Raw genomic sequence first — 18,742 nt, 5'->3', positions numbered from 1 at the left:
TTACACAATATATAATGCCCTTTTCACATTTTCACCAAAATAGCCTAAAAGGATTAGGTAGACAATCAAACGATTAGTAGTTCGAACTACACTTCAGAATTTAATTTCTTTTCTTTGTCAGCATTAGTCTGCTCACCTGATCCAGTGTGAACACGAACTCCCATCTGACTGCCAATAGGAGGTTGTTTCTCCATTGGTCATCTTGTCAACATCAGTTGAATTTGAGGAAGCTTCCAAGGTGGTGTAGCACTTGGTCACTATCTTCAACTTATCCAACTCTCTTTTACCATTCATATCTGTTGAACATTGAACTGTTTGTTCTGTGAGAAATAAGGAAATACATTACTTATAATACTATACAAATTAAGAGACTGTCAAATTAGGAACTACTAGCGATATTTTCATTTGAGACTCAGCATAGTTTTGGCTGGAGTTCCAACACAACACGCATGGAGTTTGGAAAAAGTGACTGAAAATCCAATGTAGTTGGATTGACCTCAAATGTAACTATCAACTGTTTCTCTTTTATGAGCCTGATGTCCAGAGCAGACGGCCAAGTCATCAACTGAAGTAAATCAAAATTTAAAAATAGAGTTGCTGAAGGTTATGTCTTGTACGAAAAATGGAGGCTGCTAAATGGCTCCCAACATAGCCAAGCTCTTCATTTCAAACACGAACATGATTTAGACTTCATGTCTGGAAATGAAATGTTTGCCTAATTCTGCTGGTTATGTTGGGAAACATAGACCAACCTTCCTTCTTCATGCACGTCTGTCAATAGTCTTCAAAACAATACACTTCTTTCACCAAGTGAGAAAAGTTTAAAATTACCCCATCAGTGATCACAACATTAAGTGAATCCTACAAGAAAAGAGTCTACAAAACTGAGCAGCCAGATGTGTTGCTATTACTAATGACATGATGAATTATCACTGTAAAATGAGTGGGCATTCAACTTGTATGTGCTTTGCTATTCCATTAGATTGTAACTAGCCTACAGCCAAACTTAAATTCACCTGCTTCCCTTGACACCTTTGCAAAACAAAGATCTCCTAAACTTGGTCTTGAAAACTCTATTAACAGACCCATAGAATGATTGAACCAGGCCCTCTGACTCAACTCATCCACGGTGCCCAACAGCTAGCTAGTTTTTGGCGCATCTCCCTCTAAACCAGGGGTTTCCAACCTTTTTTATGCCTTGGACCTCTATCATTGAGGGGTTGGTGGACCTCCGTTGCTCTAAACAAGAATAATTATCTTTATAAATCTTTTTCTTTATAAGAATCTGAAACACTGGAGCTACAAGATCTCTGCAAAACCCACAGTGTCACTGTACCATCCTAACCTATCTGATTAACAATTCCCATGAACATAGCATTTTCATCTAAAATAATGAACTTATCCTAAAGGTATTCCCCACTCTTAGTTCCTCTCAGACCCCAAGGTGTAAACTGACAGCCAGAGATTCATTTCACTTTCTGGCCTGAAATTTGATTCGTTCCCTTTCACTCCTCCACTCGCAGTCTGCCACTTCGCACATGCACTCATGTTACCTCGTTTAAGTACCTGTCTCCTTTCACACTTTGTTTGGCTTCTCACCACCATTTACACACAAACAAATCTTACAGAATGTGCTCCATTTTAAAAATAAATCAGATGAATACTAACAACAAACCACAAAATAAAGGTTCATTGCAGATAACTCATGTTGAAAGGAAGAGAAACTACAGGATGACAAAACTGGATTTTTTTTTAAATCCATGCAAAGATATAAAACAAAGAGGAAGATTGTCTCATCGTCATACAAATTCTTCTAAACTGCATTACAAAGATGTTTGATATTTAAGTAGGTAGACAGAAAGCACCTCACTGACCAGACATAATACTATTTCTCATGTTATTCTAGTGCGATGGTCAACATAAGCAAATGTGACACCCATTGTCCAATGAAGAGTGAATATGGCAAGGTATGGATTAGGCAACACTTGTAAGGAAAAGATCCTCTACTTCACTTACTGAACACAAAGCAGCTTAATATCTCGGGTCCAGAAACACAGGTTTTCCCAATATAAAAACTGTAAGACCTTTATCCCACTAGCAAGAACTTCTGCTGAAAGGCTCTTGTATGTCAACATCTAAGATTATTCTTTAGCATGGAAGTATCACAACTACATTTTCACTTTAATTCAATACCACAACAATTTTTACAAAATGCAAATTCAACAAGTCATTAATAGCTTTCATTATAAAATTGATCCAATAAAAAGTTTAAAAGTACTGCTAACTCATGATGCATATTCAATCTGTCTCCAAGAGAAAATGGACAGGTTCAGAATTTGACGTATTTACTCTGTAAACTGGAATTTACTGCATGGAAAAATTGATTTTAAAGGATTTCTACTTTTTAGGAAATTGAGTTCTTTTTATGACACTGTAAACATGATCAGCACTCAACATGTGAGTCAATTGAGTTAATGTTTACTCGGGCAAATGTATAGTGGATTCCACTAACCATAGAGCCAGAAATCTGGTATTCTCAAAAGAACACTAACGCATTGAAATACTTAAAAGATATTTAGTCCAAATAAGCACCTTCATTATTAAAACCGTTTTAAAATTCCAATTGCTTATTCTTTCAAAAGATAATTGAGTCCAACAACATTAAGATTCATTCGTGCTGTTTTCACATGATAAAATTCCACCTGAAGATCTAACAACTTACCATTCTTTTTCTCTAACAACTGCTTTAGGCAATCCTTCAAAACGGAGGAACGCATGGCACAAATGTTGTTATAACTGTCCATCAAGGGAAATGGGATAGCATTACTTGGGATTCTGTTCCTGTGGAGGAAACGCAAGATTTTTGCAGCGTGAACACCCATGCGCTCCTTATTTTTTGAAAAGATGTCAACAAATCCTAGGAGGAAAGGGAAGAAATAAGTACATGCAAATAACGAGCAAACAACTTCTAAATCAATGAAATGTACATAAGAATTTGAAAATACATTCAGAGACACTGTTTCATGAAAAGAGATGGCCCTAAAAGAACACAAGAGATTCTACAGATGCTGGAAGTCCAGGGCAACACACACAAAATGCTGGAGGAACTCAGCAGGTCAGGCAGCATCTACGGAAACGAATAAAACTCAACATTTCATGCCAAGACCCTTCATTAGGACTAGAAAGGAAGGGGGAGAAGCCAGACTAAGAAGGTGGAGGGAGGGGGAAGAGTACAAGCTGGAAGGTGATTAATGGAAAAAGCAAAGAGCTGGAGAAGGAATTTGAGTAGGAGAGGAAACTGGACCATGGGAGAAAGGAAGGGTGGGCACCAGGGGGAGGTGAGGAGAAGAGAAGGGGTTAAAAAAGAATCAAAATTCAAGGTAGTTTAATGTCATTTCCTGAACACAAGTGTAAGGAGAACAAAATAATTGTTAACTCCAGATCCAATGAAGTTCAAAAAAATCACATAGGATAAAGAAAATAATAATAATAATAAAAGAACACACAATAAATACACAAGATAGCTGATATACATAAGGTAGCTTATATATGTAGATTGCTTGTATATCCATAAAGTGACTCTAAACTGTCCATAAGATGACTGACGGGAATAATAAATTAGTGGGTGGAGATGTTGATCAGCCTTACTGCTTGAAGAAAGTAACTGTTTTTGAGTCTGGTGGGCCTGCTGTTGGTGCTCTCCTGATGGAAGTGGGTGTGATCCTTCATGTTGCTACTGGCCCTTTTCCCACTCCTTTCCCTAATGGCGAGTAGGCTGGTGCTGATGATGCGTTGAGCCGTTTTGACTACCCGTTGTCGAGCCTTCCTGTCCACTGCGGTGCGGTTTCTGTACCAAGCAGTGATGCAGCTTGTCAGGATGCTCTCTACCGTGCAACTGTAGAATGACGTATCTATGGATGTGCAAAGTCCGGCTCTCTTCAGCCTCCATGGAAAGTAGAGGCATTGGTGATCTTTTCTGACTGTGTAGGATATGTTTTGGGACCGTGAGAGGTTGTGTGTGATGTGCACTCCCAGCAGCTTAAAAATGTGTGTAGTGTCCACTGCTGAGCCACTGATATAAAGAGGAGTGTGAGTGGGGAGTTCTTCTGAAGCTGATAACCATCTCCTTTGTCTTGTTCCCATTAAGAGGTGATTTGCCTGGGGGGTGGGGCCAGAGTAGGGAACTGAAGAGGGAAGGGGGAAAGGGAGAAATTACAGTACTGTAAATTGGAGAAACTGATGTTCATGCCATCAGGTTGGAGGCCACCCAAACGGAATGAAGTGTTGCTCCTCCAACCAGACAGTGACCTCGTCATGGCAGTAGAGGAGGCCATAGTCTGATGTTGCAATGGGGATTGGAACTGGAACCAAAATGGTTGGCCACCTGGAATCCTGCTTTTTGCGGATCATGCTGGACAAAGCATCGTTGGGCCTCAGTGATGTGGAGCAGGCAGAATCGAGAGCAGCAGGTACAGTAGAAGACCCTAGCGGATTCGCAGGTGAAGTGTTAGCTCACCTGAAAAGGCTGTTTGGGGCCCTGAATTGAGGGAAGGGGTGCCAGCAGGGAGATTAGTGGGGTGGGAGAATGGACAAGGGAATCATGAAGGAAGTAATTCCTACAGAATTTGGAGGTGGTAGGATCCCCACTGAAGATGGCAGAAGCTATGAAGAATGATGTGTTGGATGCAGAGGCCCATGGGGTAGTAGATGAGGACAAGAGGAACTCTATCACGATTAAAGCTGCAGGAAGATGGGGTGAGGGCATACGTCCAGGGAAAGGAGCTGATAAGGATGAGGGCAGCATCAATGGTGGAGGGAGGGAAACCTGTTCTTTGAAGAAAGGCATTTCTGATGTCCTGGAGAGGACAGCCTTGTCCTGAGAACAGATGGGGTGGAGAGAAAGGAACTGAGAAAAGGGAATGGCATTTTTATAGGAGACAGGATGGGAAGAGATATAGTCAAGAGAGCCATGGGAGTCAGTCGGTTTATAAAAGATATCAGTGGACAGATTGTCTCCAGAGATGGAAACAGGAAGATCGAGAATGGGGAGAGAGGTGCTAGAAATGGACCAAGTGAATTGAAGGACAGAGTGGAAGTTGGAGACAAAGTTGATGAAATTGATGAGCTCAGCATGAATGCATGAAGTAGCACCAATGCAGTTGTCAACGTAGCGCAAAGGGTTGAAGAGCATTACCAGGGAAGGTTTGAAACACGGACTGTTCCACATAGCCAACAAAAAGGGGCAGGCACAGCTGGAGACTATGGCATAAATCCAAGCAGAAAGGGAATTTTACTTTTTTAAAAAAAAGTTGCCATGAGTAAGAACATAAATAGTTACAAGAATCTGTTTTTCTTCGCTGCCTGTATATTTTCTTTACAACTTATATTCTGCATGTTGCTGTCTGAGTTTCCATGCCTGCGATGTTGCTACACACGTTTTTTATTGTACGTAATCCCCATGTACTAATTGCTCCTAAAAATATATCTAATATATTGACTGGATCATTTTAAGTGCCATTTTGGTATTCTGAACTGTAGCCAATCATCTCTTTTTAACAATTGGAGTCCAGCAATATGCAAGAAACATGCGCCATTTCTCAGCTGCTTTCTATCATTTTATTTGGATGGCCTCTCTAAAAGGCATTCTATTATTGATACAACAGTGAGAATGTGGGCCAAATAGTACATAACTGCTGTATAAATAATTTGACATTTGTAACACAAGATAGTCTAACTAATGGAACCTGCAGATCAAAAGGAGATAAATAACGTGTAGCTTCTAAGAAAACACAGCAAGAAGCATCTAGATTTAACATCATTATCTGATATAAGCTCAGCCGAAACACTGATGTTACCACATCAAAGTTAAATTTATTATCAAACTTCAAAAAAGTTCAAAGTAAAATTTATTATTGAGTACATACATGTCACCACACGAAGCAACAAGGCTGCGAGTGGAACGGCTAAGGATTTTCAGACAGAAAGCATTTTACTACTCAGGGTAAAGAGAGGCAAGACTGCGCAGGCACGTGACGTCAGCCAGTAGAGCGGGTAAAGTTTAAAAAGAAGACTGCCATATCCAGCGGGCAGCAGAGAGACAGGGATTTGGTGGTAACAGGACAAGGTAGGTTTACCTGTGTTAACTGCGGGAAGGAAGTATGTGTGTGAGGCCGGTGTTCTGTGCTCGGTGTCAGATGTGGGAAGTCCTGGAGTCTCCCAGCCTCCCGGACAGCCATATCTGCACCCGGTGTGTCGAGCAGCAGCTCCTAAGGGACCGCGTTAGGGAACTGGAGATGCAGCTTGATGACCTTCATCTGGTCAGGGACAGCCAGGAGGTGATAGAAGTGGTGGCCATTACAGAGACTTGGATGGCTCAGGGACAGGAATGGTTACTTCAAGTGCTGGGTTTTAGGTGTTTCAGAAAGGACAGGGAGGGAGGCAAAAGAGGTGGGGGCGTGGCACTGTTGATCAGAGATAGTGTCACGGCTGCAGAAAAGGTGGACGCCATGGAGAGATTGTCTACGGAGTCTCTGTGGGTGGAAGTTAGGAACAGGAAGGGGTCAATAACTCTACTGGGTGTTTTTTCATAGGCCGCCCAATAGTAACAGGAATATCGAGGAGCAGATAGGGAAACAGATCCTGGAAAGGTGTAATAATAACAGGGTTGTCGTGGTGGGAGATTTTAATTTCCCAAATATCGATTGGCATCTCCCTAGAGCATGGGGTTTAGATGGGGTGGAGTTTGTTAGGTGTGTTCAGGAAGGTTTCTTGACACAATATGTAGATAAGCCTACAAGAGGAGAGGCTGTACTTGATTTGGTATTGGGAAATGAACCTGGTCAGGTGTTAGATCTATCAGTGGGAGAGCATTTTGGAGATAGTGATCATAATTCTATCGCCTTTACAATAGCATTTGAGAGAGATAGGAACAGACAAGTTAGAAAAGCGTTTAATTGGAGTAAGGGGAATTATGAGGCTATCAGGTAGGAACTTAGAAACTTAAATTGGGAACATATGTTCTCAGGGAAAGGTACGAAAGAAATGTGGCAAATGTTTTGGGGATATTTGTGTGGAGTTCTGCATAAGTACGTTCCAATGATACAGAGAAGTTATGGCAGGGTACAGGAACCGTGGTGTACAAAGGCTGTAGTAAATCTAGTCAAAAAAAGTTCAGAGAGCTAGGTAATGTTAGAGATCTAGAAGATTATAAGGCTAATAGGAAGGAGCTGAAGAAGGAAATTAGGAGAGCCAGAAGGGGCCATGAGAAGGGCTTGGCGGGCAGGATTAAGGAAAACCCCAAGGCATTCTACAAGTATGTGAAGAGCAAGAAGATAAGATGTGAAAGAATAGGACCTATCATGTGTGACAGTGGGAAAGTGTGTATGGAACCGGAGGAAACAGCAGAGATACTTAATGAATACTTTACCTCAGTATTCACTATGGAAAAGGATCTTGGTGATTGTAGTGATGACTTGCAGTGGACTGAAAAGCTTGAGCATGTAGATATTAAGAAAGAGGATGTGCTGAAGCTTTTGGAAAGCATCAAGTTGGATAGGTCGCTGGGACTGAATGAGATGTACCCCAGGCTACTGTGGGAGGTGAGGGAGGAGATTGCTGAGCCTCTGGTGATGATCTTTGCATCATCAATGGGGACAGGAGAGATTATGGAGGATTGGAGGGTGACAGATGTTGTTCCCTTATTCAAGAAAGGGAGTAGAGATAGCCCAGGAAATTATAGACCTGTGAGTCTTACTTCAGTGGTTGGTAAGTTGATGGAGAAGATCCTGAGAGGCAGGATTTATGAACATTTGGAAAGGTATAGTATGATTAGGAATAGTCAGCATGGCTTTGTCAAGGGCAGGTCGTGCCTTATGAGCCTGATCGAATTTTTTGCAGGTGTGACTAAACACATTGATGAAGGTAGAGTAGTAGATGTAGTGTATATGGATTTCAGCAAGGCAGTTGATAAGGTACCCCATGCAAGGCTTATTGAGAAAGTAAGGACGCATGGGATCCAAGGGGACATTGCTTTGTTGATCCAGAACTGGCTTGCCCACAGAAGGCAAAGAGTGGTTATAGACGTGTCATATTCTGCATGGAGGTCAGTGACCAGTGCTGTGCCTCAGGGATCTGTTCTGGGACACTTACTCTTCATGATTTTTATAAATGACCTGGATGAGGAAGTGGAGGGATGGATTAATAAGTTTGCTGATGACACAAAGGTTGGGGGTGCTGTGGATAGTGTGAAGGGCTGTCAGAGGTTACAGCAGGTCATTGATGGGATGCAAAACTGGGCTGAGAAGTGGCAGATAGAGTTCAATCCAGATAAGTGTGAAGTGGTTCATTTTGGTAGGTTAAGTATGAAGGCAGAATATAGTATTAATGGTAAGACTGACTCTTGGCAGTGTGGAGGATCAGAGGGATCTTGGGGTCCGAGTCCATAGGACACTCAAAGCAGCTGCACAGGTTGACTCTGTGGTTAAGAAGGCATATGGTGTATTGGCCTTCATCGATCATGGAATTGAATTTAGGAGCCGAGAGGTAATGTTGCAGCTATATTGGACCCCTGGTCAGACCCCACTTGGAGTACTGCGTTCAGTTCTGGTCGCCTCACTACAGGAAGGATGTGGAAACCATAGAAAGGGTGCAGAGTAGATTTACAAGGATGTTGCCTGGATTGGGGAGCATGCCTTATGAAAACAGGTTGAGTGAACTCGGCCTTTTCTCCTTGGAGCGACGAAGGATGAGAGGTAACCTGATAGAGGTGTATAAGATGATGAGAGGCATTGATTGTGTGGATAGTCAGAGTGTTTTTCGCAGGGCTGAAATGGCTGCCACAAGAGGGCACAGGTTTAAAGTGCTCAAGAGTGGATAGTACGTGGAATGAGCTGCCGGCAACAGTGGTGGAGGCGAAAATGATAGGGTCTTTTAAGAGACTTTTGGATAGGTACATGAAGCTTAGAAAAATTAGAGGACTATGGGGCAACCCTAGTAATTTCTAAGGTAGGAACATGTTCGGCACAACTTAGTGGGCCGAAGGGCCTGTATTGTGCTGTAGGTTTTCTATGTTTCTAAACCCCTGAGATTCTTTTTCTTGCGGGCATACTTAGCAAATCTATAGAGCAGTAACTGTAAACACGATCAATGAGCAACAAATTGTGGACATGCAGATATAAATAAATAGCAATTAATAATGATCTTGAAATATCAAGATAAAGAGTCCTCAAAGTGAGACCATTGGTTGTGGGAACACCAGAAATAGAATGAGTGTATTTATCCCCTTTTGTTCAAGAGCCAGATGGTTGAGGGGCAGTAACTGGTTTTGAACCTGGTGGTGCGAGTTCAGAGGTACTTGTGCCTTCTACCTGATGGCAGCAGTGAGAAAGGAGCACGGCCTGGGTGGTGAGGATCTTTGATGATGGCTACTGCTTTTCTACCACAACTTTTCATGTAGATGTACTCAATAGTCGGGAGGGTTTTACCCATGATGTACTGGGCTGAATCGCTAACCTTTGTACGATTTTCCCACTCCACTGCTATGTTCCCATACCAGGCCATAATGCAGCCAGTCAGCACACTTTCTACCACACATATATAGAAGTTTGACAAGGCTTTTGATGATATGCCAAATCTCCACAGACTAAGGGGTCGCCATGCTTCCTTTGCAATTACATTTATACGTTGGGTCCAGGATAGGTCGTCGAAGATAGTGAACCAAGGAATTTAAAGCTACTGACCCTCTCCACCTCTGACGAGTAGTGGCTCATGGACCCCTGGTTTCCCTCTCCTGAGGGCTACAATCAGTTCCTTGGTCTTGCTGACACTGAGTGAGTGGTTGTTGTTATTACACCACTGAGCCAAGTCTTCAGTCTCCCTCCTGTTTGTTGGTTCAGCACCACCTTTGACACAGCCCACAACAGTGGTGTCATCAGCAAACTTGTATATGGAGTTGGAGCTGTACTTAGCCACAGAGTCATAGGTGTAAAGCCAGTACAGCAGGGGGCCAAGTACACATCTCTGTGGTGCTCCTGTGCTGATGGAGATTGTGGAGGAGATACTTGTGCCAATTGGAACTGAATGGGATCTACAAGTGACGAAATCCAGGATTCACAGGGGAGTATTGAAGCCCAGTCCTTGGAGTTTACTGATTAGTTTTGAGGGGATGATCTGTAATTGATAAAGAGCATCCTGATGTATGCATCTTTGCTGTCCAGATTTCCCAGGGTTGTGTGAAGAGCCAATGAGGTGGTATCTGCTGCGGATCTGTTGCTCTGCGAGGTAAGTTGCAGCAGATCCAGGGCGCCGCTAGACAGGAGCTGATACGTTTCAACACCAGCCTCTCAATACACTTCATCATTGTGGATGCAAGTGCCACTGCGTGATAATCCTTGAAGCAAGTTATCACACTCTTCTTGGGCACCGATAGAATTGAAGCCCGCTTAAAGTCGGTGGGAACCACACACTGCTGGAGCGAGAGGTTGAAGATATTAGTGCAGACACCAGCTAGTTTGCTCATGGGCCTCTGGTTTCTTCCATCCATAGCCAATAATCAGCTCCCTGGTCTTGATGACATTGATAATGGGTTGTTGTTCTGGCACCACTAAGACAGATTTTCAATCTCCCTCCTATATGCAGATTCATCACCACCCAATGTTTCAGCCAGCAACAACAGTGCCGTCAGCAAACTTAAATACCACATAGGAGCTGTGTTTAGCTACACAGTCACAAATATAATGTGAGTAGAACAGGGAAAATCCATCAGACCGTAATTTCTGTAAAGTTCAAAGTAAATTTATTATCAAAGCACGTACATGTCCCCATATACAACCCTGAGATTCATTTTCTTGTGGGCATCCACAGTAAATACAAGAAACACAATAGAATCAAAATGTTAATCAATATATTAATCAGGCTCCCCTCACCTGGAGTTAGGGAACATCCTTGTAACTGTCGAATCACATGACTTAATTCTCCCCGCAGATTAGCTCCACCAGAGGTTTTCAATGACTCCAACATGTTTTCCACAGCAACGGTGCCATCTCCCTCTGCATCAAACTGAGCAAATGCCTGTTAAAAAATACAGCCAAAAGTGACACAGCAAGACATTGCCAAGGCTGCAAATCAAAAGACCGACGACCATTGAGACACGGGAGCAGGATTAGGCCATTTGGCCCATCTAGTCTGCTCCATCATTCAAACATGGCTGATTTATTACCCCTCTGAATCCCATTCTCCAGCCTTCTCCCCATAACCATTGCACCCTATTAATCACAAACCCATCAACTTCTACTTTATACATACCCAATGATTTAGCCTCCACAGCAGTCTTTGGCAATGAATTCCACATATGCACCACCTTCTGGCAAAAGGAATTCCTCCATCTCTGTTCTAAAGGGACATCCTATTCGGAGGTTGTGCCCTCTGGTCCTAGACTCGCCCCAGTTGAAACATCCTCACCACGTCCACTGCCTTTCAATATTCAATAGGTCTCAATTAGATTCCCTCCCCACCATTCTTCTACACTTAAGTACAGGCCCAGAGCCATCAAATGTTCCTCTTGCGTTAACCCTTTCATTCCCAGGATCATTCTCGTGAATTGCCTCTGAACCCTCTCCAATGCCAGCACATCCATAACAGGCCCAAAATTGCTCACAGTTACTCCAAGTGCAGTCTGACCAATGCACGAGTCCCTTTTCAACTCTGACTTCTGAATTTTCTCCCCGATTAGAAAATAGTGCACGCCTTTATTGCTTCTACCATAGTGGATGACCATACATTTCCCTTTGCTATATTCCCTCCTACCTTACTGGCAGACCACAGTTTGTGCGGGTTCAGAGCTGTAACTTATTTGTTATTCTTTCTACTTCTCTTCTAATATTTGTATATCTGTGTACTTGTAATGCTACTGTGACACTAATTTCCTTTGGGATCAATAAAGTAGGTATATCTATAGTCAAGCAGCACTGGGGCCCCACAGGGGACTGACTGTTCACCTTGCATACCTCTGACTTTAGATACACTGAGTCATGTCATCTGCAGAAATTCTCTGATGACTCAGCAAGTTAGCTGTATAAAGGGAGGACAGGAGAATGAATACAGGGAAACAACAGGAATTCTGCAGGCGCTGGAAATTCAAGCAACACATAAAAGTTGCTGGTGAACGCAGCAGGCCAGGCAGCATCTCTAGGAAGAGGTGCAGTCGACGTTTCAGGCCGAGACCCTGAAACTGTCCTGACGAAGGGTCTCGGCCTGAAATGTTGACTGCACTTCTTCCTAGAGATGCTGCCTGGCCTGCTGCATTCACTAGCAACTTTGATGTGTGTTGAATGAATACAGGGCTCTGGTGGAGAACTTTGTCAAATGGTGCAAGCTGAATCATCTGCAGATCAACATTTGGAGATGGTGATGACTAAGCCTGCAATGCTCCCTGTTACTATTGATGGTGAGGACGTGGATGTACCTAGAGGTGCACCTGAATAACAGACTTGAGTGAACGAGAGGGGGTAGAGTTGCCTCTACTTCCTGAGGAGGCCGAGGTCTTTTGGAGTATGCAGGCCTCTCCTTTCATATTCTATTGGTCTGTTGTCACCAGTACTATCCTCTATGCAGTGGTGTGCTGGGGCAATGGCAACAACAAGGGTGATGTCGACAGGCTGAATAAACTGGTTAGAAAGGCTGGCTCTGTTATAGGAGTCAAACTGGACACACTGGAGGCTGTGGTAGAACAAAGGACCCTACAGAAAATCCTGGCAATTCTGGACAACGTTTCTCACCCTCTGCATGCCACCTTGGCTGAATGGAGGAGCATTTTTAGTAAAGACTAAGACAACTGTGCTGCTCCAAAGAGTATATAAGGTCATTCTTACCCTCGGCCATTAGGCTCTATAATGAGTCAACCTATAGCCGGGGAAGTGAAGTGATGACCCCCTCCTGTGGACTGTTTGAGGCAACTTATTTTTTCTTTCTGCTTTGCTTCTAATATGTGTATATCTGTGCACTTGCAGTGCTACTGTGACACTGTAATTTCCTTTGGATCAATAAAGTATCTATCTGCTATTTCTTGAGACAGTGTTACAGGTATCAATTACTATTGGCATCAATTTAAATACTTATTCAACAATAAAACTAATTTTTACAAAAACCTGAGTTATGAATTCTGCTTCAGTGATCCTGAGTACCACTCTCAAGATTTGAAGATGACCATTATTCTCATGCAGTACAATGTTTAAAGTATGCACCTTACAAATTGAGTATTAAGCCAAAACCTATTCTTCCAGATTGATGCAAGACATTATTCTAAGATCAGAGAGCTTTCCTTGAGCCTTGCATAACATTTTCACTCAACCATTTAAAGAGAACAGATAATCTGGTTAATGATTTTATTGCAGTTGATAATACATTGCTGTGTACAAATTGACTCAATTTTGCAGCTAATCTCATACCATGGCAACAAACAGAGTTATGACAAATAAGACAATTACAAATTCACCAGCAATGTACAATTAAGCCCACACAGTCATATTCAGTCATTAGCCGTGGAATTAGCATAGGCAACTTTACAGCTTTTATTATGGGTGATGTGTCTCTTTACACCTAAGACATGCAATTGTTTTGTTTTATACTGTATACCCTGAAAACTCCAGCCAATTCAAAAGTCAAGACAAGAAACACTTGAAGAGAGCGCAAAAGTCACTAATACTACCAAAAAAATCAGAACAATGCCTTTTCCCATTTCCACCTTAAAGAGTAATCAAGATGAAGATCACGCTGTACAGGATTTATAAGGGTGATAAGGGGCTCGTGTGGAGCAGGACCAATTTGGATGAGATTACATGCAAAAGTACACAATTACATCAAGTAATTAGGAAAACAGGCAACTCAACATAAAATGCTGGAGGAACTCAGCGGGTCAGGCAGCATCTATAAAAATGAATAAACAGTCGATGTTTCAGGCCGAGACCCTTCTTCAGGATTGGAAAGGAAGGGAGAAGGCACCAGAATAAAAAGGTGGTGGTGGGGGTGGGGGGAAGGGAAGGAGACTCGCAAGAAGGAGAAAAGTGAGGACAAGTAGGTGAGAAAGGTCAAGGGCTGGAGAAGAAGAAAGCTGATAGGAGAGAAGAGTGGATCATAGGAGGATGGGATGTCAGGGAGAAGCGATGGGCAGGTGAGAAGAGGTAAAAGGCCAGAGTAGGGAATAGAAGAGAGGAAGGGGAGGGAAACTTGTTTTTAAAAACCAGGAGGAGGAAGCGATAATCCTACCATCAGGTTGGAGGCTACCCAGGCAGAATATAAGGTGTTGTTCCTCCACCCTGAGGGCGCCTCTTCTTGGCACAAGAGGCCATGGACCCACAGGTTGGAACCAGAATGAGAATTAAAATGTTTGGCCACTGGGATATTCTGCTTTTGGCAGATGGAGCGGAGTTGCTTGACAAAGCGGACCCCCAACTTAGGACGGGTCTCACCAACATAGAGGAAGTAGCACAAACACAATAAAAGACCCTGGTGGTTTCATTGTTGCCTCACCTGTAAGAAATGTTTGGGACCATGAATGTTGGTGAGGGAAGAGGTGAATGGGCAGGTGAGCACTTGGGCTGCTTTGTAGGGATAACTGTCGGGAGGGACGAATGGAGAAGGGAATCACAGAGGGAGTAATCCCTCTGAAAGTGGAGGGGGTTGGAGGTAAAGATATGTTTAATGGTAAGATCCCTTTGCAGAAGCTGCGAAGGATGATGTGTTGGATGTGGAGGCTCATGGGGTGATAGGTAAGGACAAGAGGAACTCTATCATTTAAGGCAGCAGGAAGATGGGGTAAATATGGATGTTTGGGAAAAGGGGCAGATGCGGGAGAGGGCAATGTCAATAGTAGAGGAAGGGAAACCCTATTATTTGGAGGAGGACATCGCTGATGTGCTGGAATAGAAAGCTGCATCCTGGGACCAGATGCGGCAGAGGTAAAGGCACTGAGAAAAGGGTATAGCATTTTTACAGGATATAGAGTAGGAAGAGGTATAGCCAAAATAACCGTGGGAATCAGGTGGTTTATAAAAGGCGTTAGATGTCTTCAGAGATGGTGACAGAGAGATATAGACAGTGGAGAGAGGTGTCAGAAATGGACCGAGTGAATATCAGGGCAGGATGGAAGTTACAGACAAAGTTGATGAAACTGATGAGCTCAGCACCAATGTGCTCACCAATGCAGCGGAGAGAGTGTTGGGGGCATCAGTTTCAGGAAATTTAATATAAAAGAATATTTGTCACTGTTGAGACCACACCTACACTACTAATGGCATTCGCCTTACGGAAGAATTTGAAGTGTGGTGAGCAGTTCAGAGGTTTTACTAAACTGATAATTTAATGTACTGAAGGGTGGGCAGGCTGAGCTGGTATTTGTTGAAATCAGAATCAGGTTTATTATTAATGATTTATATGATGTGAAATTAGTTTTGTGGCAGTATAGTGAAAAGACAAAAAATTACTATAAAATAATAAGTGCAAAAAAAGGAATAACTAGGTAGTTCTCATGGTCCATTCTGAAATCTGATAGCTGAGGGGAAGAAGTGGTTCCAAAATCTATGAGTGCCAGTCTTCAGGTTCCTATACCTCCTCCCCACTGATCCTGATCACAAGAAGGCATGTCCCGGATAGTGATAGTCCTTAATGATGGATATCACATTCTTGATGATGTCATCAATCGTGTGCAGGGTTGTCCCCGTGATGGAGCTGCCTGAGTGCACAGCTCACCACAGCCCCATGCAATCCTGTTTCCATACCAAGTTGTGATGCAACCAGTCGGAATGCTCTCCAGCTAGGAAATTTGCACTCCATAGCAAATCTCCTCGAACTCCTGACAAAGCAGAGCTGTTGGTGCGCCTTCTTCGTAACTGCATCAATTCATTTGGCCCAGGAAAGATGCTCTGAGATGCAGGAATTTGAAGCTGCTCACCCTTTCCATCGCAGACCCCTCAACGAGGACTGCTGTGTGCTCTCCCAACCGTCCCTTCCTGAAGTCCAGAATCAGTTCCTTGATCTTACTGACAACTGAGTGCCAGGTTGTTGTTGACACACAAGCAACAAATTTAAAAGAGTGAAGGGTCTCAACAGGTTGGATGTGGAGAGGTGTTTCCTTTTATGGGAGAATCTAGAATGAGGGTCACTGTTTAAAAATGAATGGTCATCTGCTTGACAGAAATGAGATGAGTCTCTGAAATTCTGTCTCAAAGCTCCATGGAAACAGAACTTTTCAGCATTCCCAATGCAGTAAAACTCCAAACATGCACTGTGCAGTTTCTCGGATATCCTGATTATTCAGCATTTGGCTCAGTGGGGCACTTTACGTTCATGCTCCTTATGAACTCTTGGGTTCCCATTTCCAAACTCCCCACCTAAAGCACTAAGACTCCATTGAAATACTTTTCAAAAACTCACTAAGTCCTCTTTAAGTCAGGGGTTCCCAAAATGGGGGCCCACCGACCCCTTGCTTATGGCAAAAAAAATGGTTTGGAACCCCTGCTTCAAATTCACCACATTTTGCTTCCCACAATCACCTTAAACTCACCACTTTCACTGAAAAAAATACTGTGTATCTTTAAAAAATGAAATTGATTACTAAAGGCTGAGACATACACAGAAGTAATATCAGCAGTCTGGAAAACCTGTCACTCCAGCACCAAGGTTCTGAGGATGTCAGATTATTGCAGTTTCATTGTAAATGGATGCTTTGTGAAGCAGGAGTAAATGTGAATGCAGAACCAAGGTTACAATTAAGCAGCACGCACAGCTCTCCAGTGAAATGATATTGTATTTGTAAGTAGGACGCCGTGCACAATTCTGATTTGATGGAGACAGACATGAGAAGCACAGAGGAACATCTGGAGAAATTTCTGAAATGCCCGGTTCGCTGCCGCTGCTACTGTGCGATCGAGAATCTCCGAAGGGAAGGCCCCAAAATCCCTGGCTTTGCCTGCTGCTGGCGACCGAGGCTGGGGTCCAAGCGTTCGGTAGAGATGGTGCTCGGTACTCGGTGTCAGAGGGCTGATCAGAACTCGAAGTTTTCGGATGACTCAGAGACGGACTGTGGTCGGGCATGGCAGGGAGAGTTTTCTTCCTTCTCCCGTCTGCGTGAGATGTGGGACATTTGAGAGACTTTGAACTTTTTTACTGTGCCATGGCCTGTTCTTCATCAAGTTATGGTATTGTTGCACTGTTGTAACTATGTGTTATAATTATGTGGTTTTTGTTAGTTTTCCAGTCTTGGTCTGTCCTGTGTTTCTGTGATGTAACACCGGAGGAATATTATATCATTTCTTAATGCATGCATTACTAAATGACAATAAAAGAGGACTGCATAATCTAAATCTAAAAATTAGGTCAGACGTCCATTTTAAACAGTGGAGAAGAGGCTATTCCTGCTCCTTATACAGTTCTGTATTTTGCCATTCTGGGCAATACAGTCATTGCAATGCATTTGATGTTTCAACTGCAGGGAGTGAGATAACAATTTCCAACTACATTCCACTGATTCCAGTCAGTGAAGGAAGTACAAATACAAGAGATTCTGTAGATGCTGAAAAGCTCGAGTAATACGAAAAAAATGCTGCTGACTTGCCAAGTTGCTTAACCCAAAATGTCAAGTGCTTATTCCATCCATGGGTGCTGCCTGACTTGTTGAGTTCCTCCAGCATTTCGTGCGTGAGAGTCAAGGAAGTATTAACACGTTTATTTTTAAAAATATTCACAATAAATAGAAATAATACAGCATACAGTATATAAACAAGTATAAAATGCAAGTTTATATTACATGGGCATTAATTAATCATGGCTAATTTAATGTCTAGTGGGGTCCCAGTGCAACAGATGCCAAACTAAGAGCGCTGATCAATCAAACAGGGGATTCGTTTTTTTCTTTACTACATTCTGGTTTTTTAAAAAGCAAGCTTCACTTTTATCACATGTTAATTTTTAAATTGTTCCCAATAATATTTCTATTATAGCAGACTACTCAATAAATATGAATTCTGTTATTCTCAGCTGTTGACAGAAGTACCAACTTAAACTTCTGAACACCTTGTGTATTATTTATAATTAATCCCTATTGATATCAGAAGCATTACAACTTCTAACTCAAAGCGTTTATAAACAGAACAAGCACTAGTCAGCCTTTTCTCTATCAAGGTTAGCAGTAACAGTACCAAAGTTTTAATTTGCAACCATTCTCCCTCCTAAAAACTAACTCCTTATAGTACCAGTATTCTGAGCAGTTTCCTATACCTCAGCCAAGCTGTAATGTTTCATTTATCAGTCAACACAGGGAGAATTCAACAGATTACTTGAATACATGAAGCAGCGTATCTATAACTTAATTTTCTGCAAAGCCAAGGCTTTGATATAAAATTACAGCAGGAACAGTATTAGTCTGTATCAGTCAGCACCTAACAGGCATAAGCATATAAACACAAGGTTGACTAAATTTTAATTTAAAGTTGTGTTTTAGTTGAAAAAGATTGAATTATTCAATATTTTAACATATTACTAACTGCCCTGAGAAGTGGCTCAGCCAAGGTTTGCACTAGACATGGATGTTTGCCAGCTCAAGCTTGGCATTGTCCAAGTAATTGCATAGTTCCTAACAAGGATGTGCACTGGCGGACATAAAACAGACCAGCACGTAGCAGCATCATGAGTATTTACAACAGCTGTCCCTAAAGCAAGATTTGCAAAAGTACTTTACATCCAACTCTAAAGG

At 42.5% G+C, this 18,742-nt stretch overlaps 1 protein-coding gene across 3 annotated transcripts in view; it reads right to left on the bottom strand.

Annotated features, from left to right (window-relative positions):
- Positions 1-18,742, bottom strand: part of zzef1 (zinc finger, ZZ-type with EF hand domain 1) — a 261,590-nt gene that overhangs the window by 222,357 nt on the left and 20,491 nt on the right. For all 3 annotated transcript variants that reach the window (XM_072243417.1, XM_072243419.1, XM_072243418.1), the window contains exons 2-4: positions 10,923-11,067; positions 2,723-2,917; positions 137-320 (exon numbers count right to left, since the gene is read on the bottom strand). In XM_072243417.1, coding sequence (XP_072099518.1) covers positions 137-320; positions 2,723-2,917; positions 10,923-11,067 — 524 coding nt within the window. The remainder of the gene's footprint in view (positions 1-136; positions 321-2,722; positions 2,918-10,922; positions 11,068-18,742) is intronic.

Source organism: Mobula birostris, chromosome 25 (assembly GCF_030028105.1).
Source record: "Mobula birostris isolate sMobBir1 chromosome 25, sMobBir1.hap1, whole genome shotgun sequence".
Taxonomy (NCBI): Eukaryota; Metazoa; Chordata; class Chondrichthyes; order Myliobatiformes; family Myliobatidae; genus Mobula; species Mobula birostris.
This window is presented reverse-complemented; position numbering and strand designations above follow the sequence as displayed.